The sequence below is a fragment of the Anomaloglossus baeobatrachus genome, chromosome 4 (assembly GCF_048569485.1).
Source record: "Anomaloglossus baeobatrachus isolate aAnoBae1 chromosome 4, aAnoBae1.hap1, whole genome shotgun sequence".
Taxonomy (NCBI): domain Eukaryota; kingdom Metazoa; phylum Chordata; class Amphibia; order Anura; family Aromobatidae; genus Anomaloglossus; species Anomaloglossus baeobatrachus.
This window is the reverse complement of record NC_134356.1, coordinates 209,307,154-209,328,536: the sequence shown is the minus strand read 5'-3', so window position 1 is coordinate 209,328,536 and position 21,383 is coordinate 209,307,154. Positions and strand designations below refer to the sequence as shown.

Below are 21,383 nucleotides of genomic sequence, written 5' to 3'. Positions count from 1 at the left end.
GAAACACCAGTTTCGGTTCCCCAAACGTACACGTAGTGCGTTCTTCGATCACTCTAACTTCAGAGACGCTGTCCAGAAGCCCAGAGCGGTTCCGGACAAGCGCTTTACTAAGCGCCTCACTGACACGCGTTACCCCTTCCCCGCTGAAGTGGTTAAGGGGTTGGCTCAATGTCCCAAGGTGGATCCCCCAGTCTCTAGATTGGCGGCTAGATCTGTGGTATCGGTGGCAGATGGCTCATCGCTAAAGGATGCCACTGACAGGCAGATAGAGCTCCTAGTGAAGTCCATCTATGAGGCCACGGGCGCATCTTTTGCCCCGGCCTTTGCAGCCGTGTGGGCACTCCAAGCTATCTCGGCTTGTCTGACCGAGATTAATGCTGTCACACGTAATTCTGCTCCGCAAGTTGCGTCTTTGACTTCTCAAGCGTCAGCTTTTTCGTCCTACGCCATGAACGCCGTCCTGGACTCGGCTAGCCGTACAGCTGTGGCATCCGCTAACTCTGTGGCAGTCCGCAGGGCCATGTGGCTGCGCGAATGGAAGGCAGACTCGGCCTCCAAGAGGTTCTTAACCGGTTTGCCGTTTTCTGGCAAACGCTGTTTGGCGAACGATTGGATGAGATTATTAAGGAATCCAAGGGAAAGGACTCCTCCTTACCCCAGTCCAAACCTAAGAGACCTCAACAACGGAAAATACAATCGAGGTTTCGGTCCTTTCGTCCCTCCGCCAAGCTCCAATCCTCTTCGTCCAGCAGGCAGGAGAAAGGCCAGAGGAACTCCTATGCGTGGCGGTCCAAGTCACGCCCCCAAAAGGCCGCAGGAGGCACTGCCTCCAAGGCGGCCTCCTCATGACTCTCGGCATCCCCTAACCGCATCCTCGGTCGGTGGCAGGCTCTCCCGCTTTGGCGACGCCTGGTGGCCACATGTTCAAGACCGATGGGTGAGAGACATTCTGTCTCACGGTTACAGGATAGAGTTCAGCTCCCGTCCTGCGGCTCGTTTCTTCAGAACCTCTCCGCCCCCCGCTCAGGCCGACGCACTTTTTCAGGCGGTGGACGCTCTGAAGACAGAAGGAGTTGTGACCCCCGTTCCCCTTCAGGAACGTGGTTGCGGCTTTTACTCCAACTTGTTTGTGGTGCCAAAAAAGGACGGATCATTCCGTCCCGTTCTGGACCTCAAACTGCTCAACAGACACGTGAGAACCAGACGGTTTCGGATGGAGTCTCTCCGCTCTGTCATCGCCTCGATGTCACAAGGAGACTTCCTAGCATCGATCGACATCAAAGATGCTTATCTCCACGTGCCGATCGCACCCGAACATCAACGTTTCCTGCGTTTCGCCATCGGGGACGAACACCTCCAGTTCGTGGCATTTCCTTTCGGCCTGGCGACAGCCCCACGGGTTTTCACCAAAGTCATGGCATCCGTCGTGGCGGTCCTACACTCTCAGGGCCACTCGGTGATTCCCTACCTAGACGATCTCCTAGTCAGGGCCCCTTCTCGGGTGGCGTGTCAACACAGCCTTACAGTCGCTCTGACGACTCTCCAGCAGTTCGGGTGGATCATCAATCCAAGTTGACACCGACCCAATCACTGACTTACCTCGGGATGGAGTTTCATACACAGTCAGCGGTAGTCAAGCTACCGCGGGACAAACAGCTTTCTCTGCAGACAGGGGTGCAATCATTTCTTCGGAGTCAGTCACACCCCTTAAGGCGCCTCATGCACTTCCTGGGGAAGATGGTGGCAGCGATGGAGGCAGTGCCGTTCGCGCAATTCCATCTATGGCCACTCCAATGGGACATTCTCTGCAAATGGGACAGGAGGTCGGCTTCCCTCGACAGGAACGTCTCTCTTTCCCTTGCAACCAAGACGTCACTTCAGTGGTGGCTCCTTCCCAATTCTCTATCGCAGGGAAAATCCTTCCTACCCCCAACCTGGGCTGTGGTCACCACGGACGCGAGCCTGTCAGGGTGGGGAGCGGTTTTTCTCCACCACAGGGCTCGGGGGACCTGGACTCCGATAGAGTCTTCCCTTCAGATCAATGTTCTGGAAATTCGGGCAGTGTATCTAGCCCTATTAGCTTTTCAGCGGTGGCTGGAGGGCAGGCAGATCCGTATCCAGTCGGACAACGCCACTGCCGTCGCATACATCAACCACCAAGGCGGCACTCGCAGTCGTCAAGCTTTCCAGGAAGTCCGGCGGATTCTGCAGTGGGTGGAAGCCACAGCCTCCACCATCTCTGCAGTTCACATCCCGGGCGTAGAAAACTGGGAAGCAGATTTTCTCAGTCGTCAGGGCATGGATGCGGGGGAATGGTCTCTGCACCCAGAAGTGTTTTGAGAGATCTGTCGCCGCTGGGGAACGCCGGACGTCAATCTCATGGCGTCACGGCACAACAACAAAGTCCCGGCATTCATGGCACGGTCTCAGGATCACAGAGCTTTAGCGGCGGACGCGTTAGTTCAGGACTGGTCGCAGTTCCGACTGCCTTATGTGTTTCCTCCTCTGGCGATGCTGCCCAGAGTGTTACGCAAGATCAGGTCCGACTGCCGTCGCGCCATTCTCGTCGCTCCAGACTGGCCGAGGCGATCGTGGTACCCGGATCTGTGGCATCTCACGGTGGGTCAGCCGTGGGTGCTTTCAGACCGTCCAGACTTGCTGTCACAAGGGCCATTTTTCCATCTGAATTCTGTGGCCCTCAACCTGACTGTGTGGCCATTGAGTCCTGGCTCCTAGCGTCTTCAGGGTTATCTCAGGATGTCATTGCCACCATGAGACAGGCCAGGAAGCCAACGTCCGCCAAGATCTATTACAGGTCTTGGCAAATCTTCTTATCCTGGTGCTCTGATAACTGTTTCTCTCCATGGCCGTTTGCCTTACCCACTTTTCTTTCATTCCTCCAATCCGGAATGGACAAGGGTTTGTCACTCGGCTCTCTCAAGGGCCAAGTATCTGCGCTCTCCGTATTTTTTCAAAAGCGTCTAGCCAGGCTTCCGCAGGTCCGCACGTTCCTGCAGGGAGTTTGCCACATAGTCCCACCTTACAAGCGTCCGCTGGAACCCTGGGATTTTAACAGGGTGCTAACGGCTCTTCAGAAACCACCTTTCGAGCCGCTGCGGGATGTCTCTTTATCACGTCTTTCGCAAAAGATGGCCTTTCTAGTGGCAGTTACATCACTCCGGAGAGTGTCTGAGCTTGCAGCGCTATCATGCAAAGCCCCCTTCCTGGTGTTTCACCAGGAAAGGTGGTTCTGCGTCCGGTTCCGGAATTTCTCCCTAAGGTGGTATCTCCTTTTCATCTCAATCAGGATATCTCCTTACCTTCATTTTGCCCTAATCCAATTCACCAATGTGAAAAGGATTTGCACTCTTTGGATCTGGTGAGAGCACTCCGGCTCTGTGTCTCGCACGGCGCCCCTGCGTCGTTCAGATGCGCTCTTTGTCCTTGTCGCTGGCCAGCGTAAGGGTTCGCAGGCTTCCAAGTCAACCTTGGCTCGGTGGATCAAGGAACCGATTCTCGAAGCCTACCGTTCTTCTGGGCTTCCGCTTCCTTCAGGGCTGAAAGCCCATTCTACCAGAGCCGTGGGTGCGTCCTGGCCGTTGCGGCACCGGGCTACGGCTCAGCAGGTGTCAGGCAGCGACGTGGTCTAGTCTGCACACTTTCACGAAACACTATCAAGTGCATACCTATGCTTCGGCAGACGCCAGTCTAGGTAGGCGAGTCCTTCAGGCGGCGGTTGCCCACCTGTAAGAGGAGGGCCGTTTCGGCTCTTTTTATTGAGGTATTCTTTTACCCACCCAGGGACTGCTTTTGGACGTCCCAATTGTCTGGGTCTCCCAATGGAGCGACAAAGAAGGGAATTTTGTTTACTTACCGTAAATTCCTTTTCTTCTAGCTCCTATTGGGAGACCCAGCACCCGCCCCTGTTCCCTTCGGGCTGGTTGTTCTTTTGTGTACACATGTTGTTCATGTTGAATTGTTCTTTTGGTTCATGGTTCAGTTCTCCGAACATCCTTCGGATTGATTTTACCTAGACCAATTCATAAGTCTTCTCCTTCCTGCTTTTGCACCAAAACTGAGGAGCCCGTGATCCACGGGAGGGTGTATAGGCAGAGGGGAGGGGTTACACTTTTTAACGTGTAATACTTTGTGTGGCCTCCGGAGGCAGAAGCTATACACCCAATTGTCTGGGTCTCCCAATAGGAGCTAGAAGAAAAGGAATTTACGGTAAGTAAACAAAATTCCCTTCTTGTCGGACGGTAAGACACACTTTTTTTTCCCCCCACATGTTTGTGGAAAGTGGGGGGTGCGTTTAATGGTCTAAATATAGGGCTGCGGCCGTGAATGAGGGTGCTGCGGTGGAGCGGGTCATCCGCGGCACGAGCAGGCTGTAGCAGCCTGCCGTGACCACGTGGGCCCGGTCATTACATATTCACGCCCATCCTCCCGCACATCATCCCTCAATGATGAAGATGGCGCTGACATGTGGGCGGAATGATGGGCGGGGGGTGCGCGCATTTAAACAGCCTGCCGTGATCACCCCTGCCAACTACAGCCTGGAGTGATCATGTGCGGCTGTATTCACTGCCCCCCGCGCATCATCAGCGCAGGGTGCAGTGAATTAGTATGGCATACTCACCCATCACTTCCCTGCAGCACCGCAATCTGCTCCAGTCTGCCGGTCAGCTGATCTGTGTAGAGAGATGACGTCATCGCTGTGCTCACCGCTAGTCACGCAGGTCAGCTGACCGGCAGACAGGAGGACGAACGGTGCTGCAGGGAAGTGACCGGTGATGGCTCCACACAGATCAGCGGCGCTGCTGCCGCCACAGACAGGGGGAGGAGCAATGCTGCATGGAGCGAGGAAAGGTGAGTATAAAACTTTTTTTTTTTTTGTGTGATACAGGATACATACCATATAGCAGGATGGGGCCATATAGCAGGATGGATGGTGGTATATAGCATGATGGATGGTGGTATATAGCAGGATGGGGGTATATAGCAGGATGCCAGTATATAGCAGGATAAGGGCATATACCGGGATGGGGTATATATTCAAGGCAGGAGGATCATTGCCAGGATGAGGTACCTTAGCAGATAATTTCGGGACATTACCCCCATAACAGTGTCAGCAGCAGATCCTCGCCCCATAAGTGTCATGACCACATTTTTTGCTAAAATTTATTTTCCTCCTCTAAAACCAGGGTGTGTCTTATGATCCGGTGCGTCTTGTAGTCCGAAAAATATGGTACTTTTCCTTTGATTGTACCACTCCTGGTTTTGGTGTACAAATACTGCGGTAAAAACTCACCAAATACTCATCGTGTGCCTGTGGCGTAAAAGTGTAAAAACTTATGAAATGCTTATAAAAATGCTGACACTTTGTACAAACACATTTGTGTCAATTTCAAAAATTGTTTAAAAGAACTGAAATCCTCAGTGGCCTTTTAATAGCTAATGGAAAAGATGGTAATATATAGCAAGCTTTCCAGACTACTCAGGTCTAATGTACCATGTCAATTTCAGATCTTTTGGCCACAACTGCAGATTTCATAGGGTGTAATCTCATCTGTTTGTGCTTTTTTTTTTAGGTGTTGAACCTTAAATCTAAAAATCTTGTGGGTATTACATTAACTAACTGTGGCATCACCGATTTGGTTCTTAAGGATTGTCCCAAAATGATGTTCATCCATGGTGAGTCTTTCTTATTACCACTAGGTCCTTAGTTGTATGGATATCCTATGTTGCTTGCTTTGCATGATAAACTGTGTAATAATGTAAAAATACTTTTGTGCCATTAATAAATAAAAAAATTACCACTCTGACCACTTAAAATGTTACAGAAGTTTTAAAAATAAGCTGCATGTAAGTGACCTGGCAATATGACTTTACATGCCACGAAGAGTACATAGATACCAGACATGTATAGTTTATTTAACTGGTGAAAAAATTCTGAAACTTTGTAAATTAAAAATTTTTTTTGCTTGTTTCGCCATTTTCCGAGACCCATAAACATTTTCATTTTTCGAGATATGGGGCTCAGTGACAGCTTATTTTTTTACGCCATGCGCTGACATTTTTAGTGATACCATTTTTTGCCAGATGGGATGATTTGATTGCCTCGTTGCATTTTATTACACTGTTGCGTCAACCAAAAGCACGTAATTCCGGTGTTTTCAGGTTTGTTTTTTCTTTTTATTACTCTATTTACCCATCAGATTTATTTTATATTTGGATACATCAGACATTTCTCAACTCATCGATACCAGATGTGTATTTATTTGTTTTTCCTTTCTTTCATTTTCAATAGGGCAAAAGGCAGGTGATTTGTTTTTCATATCTTTTTTTTTTTTTTTTTTATAAACATTTTAAATTTTACTGTATTTAAAAGTCCATTTAGGGGACTTGAAGTTGCTAATGTCTGATCGCTTCTGCCATACAGAGAAGTGCATCTGCACTGCTCTGTATTGCAGAAATCAGGCTCTCCAGTGAACGCCGGCTCGCAACTGGCGTTCACAGGAGGATCATGATGACTGATACGGGTCCTCGGCTGATCCCTGGCTGTCACGAGAACCCATCAGCGCTCCGCGATCACTTCAAGTTTTTTTTTTTTTTTTATATTCCCTATTGTCCTAGCTTTAGAATTTTGTTTGCCCTTTGTGCCAATTTATCTTCACTCCATTCCACATGGCTTTTTTCAGACACTATAGCTGAGAAAACCCAAAGATTGTTGGCAGCAAGTAACTTGTTGCCTTTTGAGTGCCACTGCCACGTCCTTTAGGTGGCCTGTTTGGGTCATATCTCTTGGATCTCTGCTGATCAGTCATATGTCATGGAATCAGCCATATCATTTGTCACTATTGAAACCACCTCCATTAAAGGGAAGCATGTAATTATCTTTTGAATGTAATAATGTGCAGACGGAATGGGTAAGGAAATAGATACTTAGAGCGTTTGCTTCCAGTTACTGAAAAGATCTGTTTTTTTTAAAACAATAACTTTTTTTCTCTTCTTTTTTTTCAGCAACACGGTGCCGTGTTTTAAAGCACTTAAAGGTTGAAAATGCCCCAATAGTCAATCGCTTTGACTATGCTCAATGTAAGAAGCTTAATATGGAGCAAGTGCTTGACCAGATTCTTAGGATGCCCCCTGAAAGAAATCGTATCATCTACCTGCGCCCCATGCAGCAAGTAAGTTCATGACAGAAAGTGGGAGGCAAAATGCAAATTTATAAAAAAGCAAAAAAGAATATCATTACTTACAGCAAGATGAAATTGCAGCTGTATATTGCTCAGGCCAAAAGACTACTGCTACTCCAGCAGGATACAGCTAAGTCCCCACTGAGTGGAGGCATCACAGGTGCAGGAGGAGCAAATCACACTCCCTTCCAAATATGGAGGAGGCGATTGCTGTATGGGAAAACTGCACACTGATGGCTTGCATAGAGCGCTGTTCACACTAGCAGACGCAGTCACAAACCCGCAGCCTATTAGGTGACGCCCATACTATTAGATCAGGCGGGCTGCCAAGCCGTACTGCGCAGTGGGGGTACAGCTTGGCAGCCCGCCTGATCTAATAGTATGGGTTTAGCTGTATCCTGCTGGAGTAGTATTAGTCTTTTGGCCTGAGCAATACACAGCTGTAATTTCATCTTGCTGTAAGTAAAAATGCAAATTTAGAAATAAATTTTTATAAAAAAAAAAAATGGTATATTGATCTTGAAGGAACTTGCAAACGGGAGATTAGGAAATTATTCAGTTTTGGCGCCATTTCTGAAATGGCTTCATCATTTAAGTAATGTATGTGCCTTGTGCTATGATTGATTGATTTCAATAGAAAAGCCCTATTAGGTCAGTTTTTGGGGGATAGATATCATTAAAGCTTTGTGTGGCGCCCTGGACAAGCCAGGGGTCACAGGTAACTACACCACCACACCCTACACCCCGGTTAGGCACATCTAAGCCAGACACAAAACCCTTGTTGCCTTCCTCCAGGGGCTGATGTCCACACCAGGGGGCGGAGCCAGGCGGTTGGTCTCCGCCCACCGAGGAGTTCACAGTCCTGGAGGCAGGAAAAGGAAGTTCAGTTAAGCTAGGGAAGTTAAGGAGTGAAGAGTTGAGTTTTGACAGTGAAAGTGGAAGGAGGGGAAGTGAGCAGTAGTGAAGTGGCAAGAGAGCAGACTATAGTGAGTCCGGGTGTGTGGCCCCGACGGAGCAGCAAGGTTGGCAGACGGTGGTGACCGTCTGCAGGAGTGGCCTATCTGAGTTTGCCGTAAGGACCGTGGACGGGCGGTGGCCCGGCGGTACCGGACCGGTACACAAGGAGAAGCCAGCACCATTGGCAGGGGCTTTTCAGACCCCGGCAAGGCTAGGAGTCGCCGTGAATTTGCTGAATCCGTTAGTGAAGGGAACCTCCTAGGCTTCCAAACAGTCAAGTCCCGACAGAAGGCAACCGTCCAACCGTGAAGGGGAGACACCGCCAAGGGCAACCGTTTCCCAGGGCCAGCGCCTGCGGGCAAAAGGGGCTCCTCCGGCCCACATCCATGTCGGGGAGCGGGTTACCGGTGGGAACCCATCGGAATCAACATAGAACATAGGTGCAGGGAGAGACAGTCATCACTAACCTACGGGGAAGAAACAACCGCAGCCGTCTGGGGGACCTGTCCATCCAGCCGTGTGTTTTACCGAGAACTGTGTCATCGTCTCAGGCTGAGTGAGTACCCCCGTGCCGTACGGCACAGCGCTGCCCCTGCGACCCTGCACCTCACCAGGCCCTGCAACCCGCCTGCCATCATCCCTACCAACCCAATCACCGGTCCCCGGGACAACCAACCCCCTACCCACGGAGGGGAGAAATAACAACTCAGCTGCTCCCTGTCACCGCTCCCGGGATCCCCGTTCAGAGCAGCGGTGGTGTCGCCAAAATCACCACAACCGTGGGTGGCGTCACGGACAATATCCATAATCAAAACCCCCACAACCAATCATCCCCCTTTTCACTCACGGGCGAGGAGCGCCGCTCGAGTCCCCGGGGATCCGGCCCACCGCTCGAGCCACCACCGAGCAGCGGCCGCAGCAGCAGCGGCAGCCGGACCCGAGCAGTGGGAGAGCGCAGCGTCCCCTCCTCCGCCCGCGACATTTGCGAGGCTGTGTGATCTGACAAGCTTAGGGTCTAACAATATTGAGACACTAAAGACTTGCATTGCCAATTTTGATCTGACACTCTAATCAAAATTGGACTTGTCTCATATATTTGTGTGTATGTATATGTACATATATAATATTTTATATATGTATGTATGTATGTATGTATGTATGTATGTATGTGTGTGTGTGTATGTATATATGTATATAATTATACCTTATTTTTCTCATTGAGTTATAAAACGCACCCCAAATTTAGAGAAAGAAAAATGAAAAATGATGGGGTTCGTTTTATAATCCAGTAGTGTCTTACTGGGGAGGAGTGGTGGTGGAGCAGGGGTCACAGGAGGCAAGTGTGGTACTAGAGTACAACAATGCTGCAGGCAGTAAAGAGGGGGGACCAGATGTTCACTGCGGGCGGCGGCGCTGTACTGGGGCAGCGAATGCTGCTCTATGCTGGTACTCACTGCGGGCGGTGAGGCACAGGCCATTCTGAAGATGTCGGCAGTGCAGGCTTTAAAGAAATGGCGGCTGGAGTCTGCGCGTGCGGAGTTTGAGTCATTGGCTCAATGACAAACCAAGCCTCGTCTGTGGACACGCCACCTCTGGGCGCCATTTTCCTTAAGTCTGCTGCTGGTACATCAATGGGCCAGATGTGGCACGTGTGCAGATGAGCGCTAGAGCCGAGAGCTCTGTCTACACATGCGCCAACTTGAGGCACCAGTGTTTCAAGCCCTCACTGCCCGCCGCACGGAGCAGCGCCCACACCACACAGCATTGCCCCCTGCCTTCTGTGACCCTTCTTCACCACCCCGGTAAGCTACATTCGGATTTTAAGACTCACCCCTCGTTTTCCTTCAAAATTTTTGAGAGGAAAAGTCTCTTATAATCCGAAAAATACAGTGTATTGATTTGTCTCTAACCATTCTGTCCAAGAAAAAAATTGGCCATGTGCATAGTCTCATAGAATATCATGGATACAAATGCTATCTTTGAAAACCATGGATGGATTTGTCCAATTATAATCGGTTGTGTGCACCTACCCTGAGCCTTAAGGCCCTGTCACACACAGAGATAAATCTGTGGTAGATCTGTGGTTGCAGTGAAATTGTGGACAATCAGTGCCAGGTTTGTGGCTGTGTACAAATGGAACAATATGTCCATGATTTCACTGCAACCACAGATCTGCCAAAGATTTATCTGTGTGTGACACTGCCTTTAGTCATCAATGTCAGATTGGTGGTGGTCCAACACCCAGCATCCCCCACCAATCCGCTGTTTTTATCACAGGTTGAGTAATGAACTGACACAAACAGCACAACTCTGTACACACTGTAGTAGCAATTTTTGCAGCTGAACATTAATAGAAGTTGGGGCACCCAACCTGAGTTCTGTCACTACACCATGATTTGAGCTCCACTTTTCACTGCCTGTATCCAACCATACAGCTGGAGCTGCATTTGATCAGCGGGGATGCCGGACGTTGAATCTTCACCAATCTGCTACTAACGACCTAAGCCTGGAAACCTTTTTTTAAGGACTTTTTTACATGTCCGTGTAAAAAAACAAAAAAACAAAATAAAACACTTGCTGATATTATCAGGCTGGGAAGGTCCATGGTTATTGGCCCAATTCTGGCGCTTTACCGCTGCTCTTTCCTATTTGCCCTGGTCTGTTGGCAATCTGGTTAATGGTTCATGGGGTTGATGTCAGCTGTGTAGTGTCACCTGACCTCAAACCCTAATGTTAGTAATGGAGACATCCCCATTACTAACCTAGTAATCAAAAGCAAAGAAGACACAATCACCAAAAAAATACCCGAAAATGTTCCCTTCCCTCATTAACTACTTTATGTAAAAAAAAAAAATCTAAAAAAGGTCTGCCATAATCCAGTAAAGCCATCATAGTCCACAAATGGAAACTTGAAAAAAATATCCAAAACATAAAGACAAAACTAAAACCATACACTTTCTCTTGTTCACCACTTTAGTCCCCAAAAAATCCCCAGCAGGTTCCACAAGGTCCAAAGCGCATCCGATGAACAGTGTCTATGGAACATCGTTTTAAGACTCCATAGACTTTGCTTACAGGCATTTCTAGGTCACACTGCGCTACATGAGACCCAGTGTCTCTGAAGAGTGGTGACATTAGCAATATTAACACACATCAGGGTCACACTGTTCTACGTGAGACCCGTTGCTTATGAACAGCAGTGACATCTGTAACATTACCACTCATCGAGTCGGCGAGTCACGCACAGCGCAGCATAACCTGGTGACCCACCAACCCTGATGAGTGGTAACATTACTGATGTCACCGCTTTTCAGAGGTGCTGGGTCTCGCGTAGAATTGTCTGTAAGCAAACTATGGAGTGCCAGAACAATGCTCCATAGACTTTGAATTCCTGCACTACATCAGACCAGCTTGGGAAATATTTTTTTCTTTTGAATACAGTGGTGAACAAGGGTAAGAGTCCTGTTTTATTTCTCTGTGGGGGAGTTTGTTTTTGTTTCTTTTTGGGGTTTTTTTTTTTTCTCCAGAGTTCCTTTTTTGGACTACGGTTTATTCTTTTGGACTGCGGCAAAATGTTAACTGAAGGAAGCTTTCAAGCAGTGTTTAGTGAAATAAATTATTTTTTCATGTTTTTGTTTTTTTTTTGGTGTGTGATTACTGGGTTAGTTGTGTGGATGTCTGATAGACACGCCCATTACTAACACCAGTGCTTGATGCCAGCTGACACTTCACAGCTGACATCAACCCCAAAAACCATTGTTCTGATTGTCACCGCACCAGGCAATTGGGGTAAGCCAAGGTGAATCTAATGTGGACTTGTAAAAAAAGTTGTTCAGCTCACCCTTCCTAGAGTCCAGATCAGACCGGTGTGGTTCACGGGGCTGCCCTGGCCTCAGGCAGAACACAGAGAAGCAAAATAGAGTGATCTCCAGCACTCCAAAGAAGGTTAAAAATATTTATTGAAGTTCTATTAAAAAAGATCCATCGATCATGAAAACGGTGAGGGGGGACACATTAAGAGAAATCCGACATGTTTCGGCTGGTCCAACCGAAACATGTCTGATTTCTCTTAATGTGTACCCCCTCACCGTTTTCATGATCGATGGATCTTTTTTTAATAGAACTTCAATAAATATTTTTAACCTTCTTTGAAGTGCTGGAGATCACTCTATTTTGCTTTGTAAGGGCCCAATAACCATGGATCTTCTCTGCCTGTTACCAGCTTGGAGCTGTCTGCTTTCCCTTGCTGGGTGTCAAATGTGGGGAACATTGTTTTTTTTTCTTCATTATTTATTTGGTTAATAGCTGTAAAATATATCCATCATCTTTGCACATTTTTGACACCTAAACATCTTGATTTCTTGATTGCATTAATTCTGGTTCCCGTCACATGGACAGCATTCATACGCCGTACATGTGTTTCCCAGACTCGTAGTCTTTTATTGGCCCTTTTCATCCGTACTGACAGTAAAACACAGATATGTCTCCGTGTGAATCACATGAACGCACAGTCTGTGTGAAAACACGGAAGTGTGAAGCTCCCCATTGATTTCAATTAGTATGCGCGTGAACGTGTTTACACTACGTGTGAAAACTGTCATCACATGTACTAGAAACACGGATGTGTGACGGGGGCCTAAGACAGTGTCTCTTAATATGTAATATTTTTAGTTTTATTATGTGAAAGTTTACAAATATTGTAATTAAAATGCTGTCCTGATTATAAGCCATTCTTCTTATAAACACTATATAGATTGGTATGTTGATATATGACGTCAGTGCTGTGAAACTATATTCCGTATGGCCTGAGAACCTATAGACGTCTGACAGCAGGTGAAGAGCCACAACTTGGAGACTGCATCGATCGATATCATACACTTGTTTTAGCTTTAACTTTGGTTCTGATTTATTATAATTAGTCTTACAGGATGTATCATTTATAAAAACAAATGGTTGTATTTCTTAATTGTCTAAACAGGTAGATACGTTGACCTTAGAAAGAAAAATATTCAGTGGTCCATACCCTTATCACATCTGTATCATACACGAATTTAGCAATCCCCCTAATGTTCGAAATAAAGTTCGTGTCCGAAGCTGGATGGACACTATAGCAAACGTCAATCAGTGAGTATACCTTTGTTTTATCCTCCTATAATTGACTCTGCTGTTGGAATATGGAACATATGGCCACAAAAGAGTTAAACAAGCGCGCTGTTAGAAATGCTGATTAGAAGAATGTTACTTATTGATAGGCATCTGTCAGTCACCAATTTAGAATAGTAGGTGGCAATCACAACCCTAACACTTTTTTTTTTTTTTTTTTTTATTATAATTAAAGGGTTATTCCCATCTTTTTAAATGGTTATTGTTGGATAGCTCATGCAAATACAAGCAATTTTGCAATTTACTACTTGGCAAAAAATAAAAAAATGGCTAAAAATGTTAACACTTTTAGTTATAGCTTGTTGCTATGGACTGACCACTGCTCCTAGACTGCAGAATATGCACAGTGCTTACAAGCGCTTCACTATTGGTCATTTAATCACTGATTTGAAACAAACCTGGATCGCAGTATTGCCTCCTAAAGGGATGTGTGCGTATTGCATGCAGTTACGCTGCGTTCTGCACCGCAGCGTAACCGCATGCGTCCTGCGTCCCCTGCACAATCTATGGAGATTGTGCAGGAGCCGTGCACACGTGGCCTATTAGAACGCAGCGATTCGGCTGCTGCCCGAATCGCTGCGTTCTAAGAAGTGTCATGTCACTTCTTTCGTGCGGTTTGCATGTTGTCTATAGGGAGAGGCAGCATGCAGAGTGCACATTCTCTGCCGGCACCATGCGCTTCAGAACGGAGCTTTTCAGCTGCGCTCTGAAGCGCACCTTTTAGGTGCAGTGCAGAGCGCACACGTGCGCACATAGCCTAATCCCGGTCAGATATAGTGTGTTGCTTAAAGGAAGGGTGTCGCGATTTTTATTTTTGTATTAATAATAGTGATTATGAAATCAAGTATTTTTAAGACAAAATTAAACTCGCTGTTTATTTTTTATTTAATTCTAGTTTTACTGAAACACTGGGCGCTGCAATCTTGGATTTGCTGTGTGTAACGACAGTTACCTCCTTTGTGGCAGCCCTCTGTGCATTCACTGTCGCGCTGCAACCCTATACCTAACACAGAAACTGCGTCTGCTGTCATCTGGGCACACCCCTTGGGAGGAGATCGGTGCCATGTTAGTTCAGCTCGCAACGTATGTTGTGTGCTGCACTTTCCCCCTGTCGCCCATTTTGCCTGTGTGAGTACTGGCGCCCCTCCTCCCGCTGCTACCATCCCCAGTGACACCCCCATGCCGCCGCTGCTACCGTCTCTAATGACACCCCTCCCCGCGCCACCGCCGCTAAAAACCTCCCCCCCCATCTCCATGCCGCAGGCATCCATGCACAGCATTGCGGGCATCTGTGCTTGTGGCAGAGCATTGTGTGTGGGCATGCTTGTGGCAGAGCATTGCGGGCTTGCATGTGACAGAACATTGCGGATGGGCCTGCATGCAGCAGAGCATTGCTGTACCGGGGTTTGCAGAACGCTCTGTGGGGAGCACTATGCAGCTGTTCTTGGTGACACTTTTAGACATTTGTGGTCACCAGCAAAATGGCTCCACACTGTGATCCTAAACTTCATCTTCCCTTATCATTTTGGAAACACCCAGATTGGGAAGGGGGGCGGGGGGGGGGAGTGTGACATCACACACAGGAGGGCAGATTCCACCCACTTTTACTGCAGCTGTAATGTGAGCTAGTTCTATAGTAATTCTACGGTCGGATTTCAGCAGCTGCTCCCCCTAGTGTTTAAGAGTGGAAATTGGAAATTATCAAACGTTTTAATTTTTTTTTTTTTTAATATTTTGCTCAATTAAAAACATATTTAAATAAGACATTAAAACATTAATACTTAAAATTTTTTCAGTTATTGAATTATTTATTTATTTATTTTTTTGACAACACCTTCCCTTTTAAGCGTTTGTTTTTTTTTTACAAGCACGATCTGTCCGGATCCATCTATGAAGACTAGGAAAAGCCCTTTAAGCTTCTATTGTTTTAAAGTATGAAAAATAAAGAACTGAAATGTAAACTGCAGTTTACGTTAAAAGCTGTAACGGTTATATAAATCTGGAGGGTCTCATAACCATAAATATAAAGGATAAAGAGTCAAGCATAACGTTAGATCATTTATAGGATTCTTTTCAGCCATAAAGAAGCACTCCAGCAAAATCTTTTTTTCCATCCCAGCTCCCTTCTGATTACAAGTTTGTGTTTCTTCAACCTACGTCTTGACTCCCAGAATTTCTTTTTCCGTTTAACACCTTTATGATCAGTCCCATAATGCATCAGTATATCATCACATCACTAGCCCGCTAAAGCCCATACCCTTTCTGTCTGCAGTGGAGACAGTGTAACTAGCCATCTTTATTTTCCCGTTAATAAGATAATTGATTGTAATTATACAGTCGATGAAGCAGAACGATGATCTAAATTATAACTGTGACAAGGGCTGTGCAGTAATCATAAGGAACACTGATAGTTCACCTCTCCCATGTGAAAAAGTTCAGTGATACAGTCCATGTGATTTAATCATGAATGAAGTTCAAGTGTCTAAAATGGTGTTGCCCACTCCCTTTCCCGTAGAAAAGACAAAGGCCAATAATTCCCAGTAGAGGTGTCATCATGTGATCACTTGACCAAACTGATGAGTTGTAGCAAGAATTTCTAGTGTTGTCTTGCCACGGCTAACTGCCCTCTCCTCTTTGAAAACACATGGATGCTCCACCATATTGATTATGTATTGGGGCATTTGTTACATCCTCAGTCACTGCTCTGTGTATGGAGAGCAGCAGCTGTGACCACACCCCTTGCACTGACTACCAACCGCTATGCATTAGAGAAATCTGTAATATTCAGTGCAGGGGTTGCAGTTATAGAGCGGTGACTGAACCCGCACTGGCGCCACCCCTGAGACTGAAGAAAAAAAAAAAAGTTTAAAAAAATTAAAAAAAAAACCAAACAAACAAACCCCTAAAAGTTCAAATCACTCCCCCATTCACCTCATTGAAAATGAAAGGGTTAAAAAAAAGATACACACATTTGGTATCGCCGCTTTCAGAAATGCCCGATCTATCAAAATATAAAATCAATTAATCTGATCGGTAAATGGCATAGCAGTAAAAAATTCCAATCTCCAAAATTTACGTTTAATGGTCGCCGCACATTTTGCACAAAATGCAATAACAGGCGATCAAAACGTAGCATCTGCGAAAAATGGTACAGGTAAAAACGTCAGCTCAAGACAACACTGCACAAAGATACTGTATATTTTACCTAGCTTGAGACGAAAAATAAGCAGTCACTGAGCAATAGATTCCGAAAAATGAGAACGTTGTGTGTCGCGGAAAATGTGCGCCACTTTTCTTGGACAAACTTCTGAATTTTTTTTTTTTTTTAACCCATTAGATGAGAGTAAACCTTTATGTTTGGTATCTGAATTCGTACCGACCTCAGGCATCACACGACACATCAGTTTCACCATATAGTGAGCACTGTGAATAAAATATCCCAAAAACTATCATACAGTCGCACTTCTTTTTTTTTTTTTTTCAATTTTTCCGCACTTGGAATTTTTTGACAGTTTTCCCGTACTCTATATGGTAAAACTTATGGTTTCATGTAAAAGTACAATTCGTCCCGCAAAAAACAAGCCCTTATATAGCAAGATTGACGGAAAAATAAAGTTACGACTCTCGGAAGAAGGGGACTAAAAAAAAAAAAAAAAAACTAATAAAAAGAACGGAAAATCGGCCGGGAGTGAAGGGGTTAAGCAACCCTAAAGTTACTCTTTTCAAATAACCACTGAAATATGTCTGTCGCAAAAGTGGGCTAAAGGCACGTGGTAGACATTGGGTTGAATCTAGGCTCGTAGATTGAGTCTACTATATACATGATATGAATTTACAATATTTAACCCCCAAACTTTAAATATTTTAATGCTAGAATAACGGTTTCTCCATTTTCCTTTTTGTTTTATTCTTGACATTACTAAGCTACAAAGCTTTGTGAGGTTTTTTTTGTTTTTTTCCGGTAATGCATCCTAGACTTTTTATCTTTTTTGCTATTTCCTCTTCAGAGAGCTCATTAAATACGAATTCTTTCCTGAGGCTACGCGCACAGAAGATGATGTTAAGAAATATACAAAATATCCCTGGGGTAGAGACATTTACACCCTGGAAGGTAATTAACTTTTCCCTCCTTCAAAGAATTAGTCATTGAAACCAACTATTATCTGAGCTGCGGTCAGTCAACTTTTAAGTGTTTATTCTACCTAAAAGAATGGTGAAAGCGGGCAACCCGCGTGAGACCGATATATGCTTGACCTTACTAACATTGTTACGGGCAATCCGAGCTCCCTACATCTCAAACAAACAGAGGAGATGGTGGAGAATCGGCCAATGTGTTTATGACCGAAGAATAGTAGTATGGCAGCCATTCAGATGTCCTCCAATTGGACAGTCAATGGACTCATACAAGACGACCCCCCCCCTCTATAACGTGCATGTTACCTAGTAGGCCTTATGGTCATTGTATATGTATACAATATGGCACACATGATCTTGACTAATTCGGTCAATGATTTTCCAGGTGTTGTAGATGGTGCCCCCTACTCCATGATCACCGACTTTCCTTGGTTGCGCTCGCTAAGAACCGCAGAACCAAACAGCTATGCAAGATATGACTTTGAGGATGATGAAAAAAGTAAGTTGAGTGAAAAAAATATCCACTTCTGAACACCTATAATTTACATGACCCAATTCCACATAACATAGTCTCTTTGTACATTGCATCCTCTTATTACATTATCTGGCTTGTACAGGTTGTAAAATATTGGAGGGTCAAGGTCTACAGTATATATGTTCATTGTTTGTTCTGGAAACGCCAAACACCAGGAGAAGAAGAATGGGTATGATTGCCATTCTGCCGTAGTCAGAGAAACATCCAGGAGTAGGTCAATAGTGATTTATTTCTACATGTTTCGGAAAGAACTCTCTCTCACTTCAGAAAAATCAGATATGGGAGATGGTTCTCTCCGAAACACGTAGAAATAAATCACTATTGACTCTGACTACGGCAGCGCGGCAATCATACCCATTCTTTTAGTGTTTGCGGTTACATTTGTGGGGCCACTGCAGCCGTCATTTTGGTCATTTCCAGTTGGTTGTGACTTGCACACCCCGCTAAGGTTAGCATTTCCAACTTTTTCTTCACTCATTCTTCTCAGGGTAAAAAAACCAGATTGCGCTTTTTTTTCCTCCAGCTCACTGCATTACTTGTTCCGGTGTTCTGTATTTGTTCATCGGCGTTATATTTGAGTAATCTGATGTACGAAAGAACTGGAGCTACAGTCTGTATTATAGCGCAGTCCTGAGCTCATAATTCAGCAGGACACGTTATCAGATACATACCTTATATATTATCTGAGCTCTGGATTCCCAGTAGGAATCTTCTAAAATACTGTATGTGAATATCATGGATATCCTAAAGGGTGGAGATTAAAGATTAGTGAGTATCGAAATACTCAGATTCGCGATACTCGTAACGAGTACTGTCTAATGCTCGCGTATTCGTTCCGAATAGTGTGTGCAATGCAAGTCAAAGGGGAATACTCGCAATGTAACAGGTAATCCGAATGCCGCACTATTCACTACTCTCACTAATAGTGCGGCATTCGGGTTATTCCTTACATTACGAGTATTCCCCATTGACTTGCATTGCACACACTATTCAGAATGCATACACGAGTATTAGACCGTATTCATTACGAGTATCGCGAATCTGAGTATATTGAAACTCGCTCATCAGTAGTGGAGATTCATGTCCTGAGACCTCCAATGGTCACAGAAAGGAAGGGGTAAACTGACTCTGTTCCCCCATGGGCTGTGATCATCCTTGCTCGACTGGTCCTTCAAGGCTGGGTTAGCAGTGTTCGTAAACGTTCTATGGATATGTTCTCTGTTTTGCTTACACTCTTAACTGTGACTCCAAACTATTCCTGAAACAAACACCCATTAGATATCATTTCAGACTTGATGTTACGGCATATCAAATTTATTTTTTTCAAAATTCAGTTTCATTTTAATATCTCTGTTAATGAGCACATGGTGTTTTCTTTCTTTCAATATCAGCTACGATATACGCACCGAGGAGGAAAGGTCAGCTTTCTGCGGATATCTGTATGGAAACAATCGGCGAGGAAATTTCTGAGCTACGGCAGATGAAAAAGGGGGTTTTCCAACGAGTTGTTGCCATATTTATCCATTACTGTGATGTTAATGGAGAACCTGTGGAAGATGACTACATTTAGCCAGAACAGATTGCCATTGTTGCTTGAGTTGTACCTTCTCCAGTCATGTGGCAGATAAAAGGTCAATCTAATGGTAACTCTCAACATTTCCCATTGGATCCTTTTTGTAGTAAGCTACACATACACGATGGTGGGACATTCTTTGCTCTGAAGACCAGCATGAAAAAATAAAACAAACAAACAAACCCTAAACCAGGGCAGCTCAATGCATATATCCATAACTTTTTCCACCTTCAGAAAGTCTTCCGGTGAGCTCGGATGCACAGGTAGTGCTATCTGTATAGGACTGTAGTGTAGTCACATCGAAGTTTGACTATCAAAACCAGTATCCATCAAGAGCATCTGGATCACGTGACTATCTGGCTACTTAATTTTTAGAATGTCTTTATGCTGGTAGCCATCCACGCTCAACAAAAACAGCTGAACTTTTTTTAGTACTAGTTTGAGTACTAGATATGTCCAGGAGATGGCCTTAGTGGAGCAAGTGATGCACCTACAGTAATACCGAGTCTGCGGTGATGGTCTGGCCAAAGGGGGGACCTTTGAGGAGATGCCGTGAGAGATGCGAAGGCCTTAAAATACAAGAAAAGTATAAAGAAGCGTAAATGCTCTCTAGAAATAAATAAATAAATGAACATTTAATTTCAGTCTTCTGTTACGATCTTGATACCATAAGACTTTAAGTTTCCTTTTAGAAGACCGGTTTGCAGCACTGGCAATTCCCGCAGCTGCGGAGGTTTGTTTTGCCCATTGCAGTGAAAGTACTTAAGCTGGTATTATATATATATATATATATATTTTTTTTTTTGTTTCTTTTTATGATTCTAAATCATTCTGATTCTTTGCACTCAGTTGAAGCTGCCATATTCTATAAATGAAGCTTCAAAGGAGCAGCTTCTAGTTATTGTAAAAGTTTGTATTTTTTGTATTTTTTTTTCCTAAGTGCACAGACCAGATTGTAAAATGTGTGACAATGCTTTGTCTGGATTTTTAACCATCAAGACACTTCCAGTTATGGTTAACAAATTGTCAAGTAAAAGGTAAATGAAATGTCGTGTGTCAGTTTTCTGATCTGTAAATGCTACAGTGAAATGGAGAACAAAACGCCTATAATCCGAGGGATATACTCCAATCAATACATGTTACTAATGCACAAAAGGTCCACCGGACTAGGGAGATCCTGAACATTTCCTATAAAGAGGCCAGTGGAGACCAATTATTTGTAAAGTCCAAAAGTATATATTTTATTGAATCACAAATCTAGCTCTACAAAGACCAAATAAAAAAAATAAAACAGCAAAATTGTAAACATTAATAACAGGTTAAAACTATGGGAAGCGGAAAAACACTGCACATACAGTACATTGTATGTAATAAACTCTGGACGGCACTGCTTCTGAAATATAGGTCACAGAAACACAAATACTTAAAGGAGTATTTCCATCTCCAAGATTCTATTCTAATATGTAGTAGGTGTAATAATAATATTAGCAAATGCCTCCAATTAGAAATGTAGTATAGCTCTCATAATTAGCTATGTCTCTTACCTCATATGCAGGCATTACAGCTTAGGTATCCATGGATGCATCCACCCATAATGACAGTTACTTGTGGTTATAACCATGGATACCTAAGCTACAATAATGCCCTGCTCATCAGGTAAGCGACATAGCTAATCAGGAGAACTATACTACATTTCTAATTGGAGGTACTTTCTATTATTATTATTATTTATTATTATTATTATTATTATTATTATTATTATTATTATTACAACTACTACATATTTGGACAGGATCTTGGAAATGTGAATACCCTTTCAATA

The 21,383-nt window shown here is 44.7% G+C and overlaps 1 protein-coding gene across 1 annotated transcript in view; it reads left to right on the top strand.

Annotated features, from left to right (window-relative positions):
* Positions 1–20,975, top strand: part of FBXO38 (F-box protein 38) — a 154,037-nt gene extending 133,062 nt beyond the window's left edge. The window contains exons 17-22 of the mRNA XM_075344640.1: positions 5,592–5,694; positions 7,024–7,190; positions 13,135–13,280; positions 17,327–17,430; positions 17,839–17,952; positions 19,380–20,975. Of these exons, the coding sequence (XP_075200755.1) occupies positions 5,592–5,694; positions 7,024–7,190; positions 13,135–13,280; positions 17,327–17,430; positions 17,839–17,952; positions 19,380–19,558 (813 nt within the window). The 3' untranslated portion in view covers positions 19,559–20,975. The remainder of the gene's footprint in view (positions 1–5,591; positions 5,695–7,023; positions 7,191–13,134; positions 13,281–17,326; positions 17,431–17,838; positions 17,953–19,379) is intronic.
* Positions 20,976–21,383: the final 408 nt, after the last annotated feature.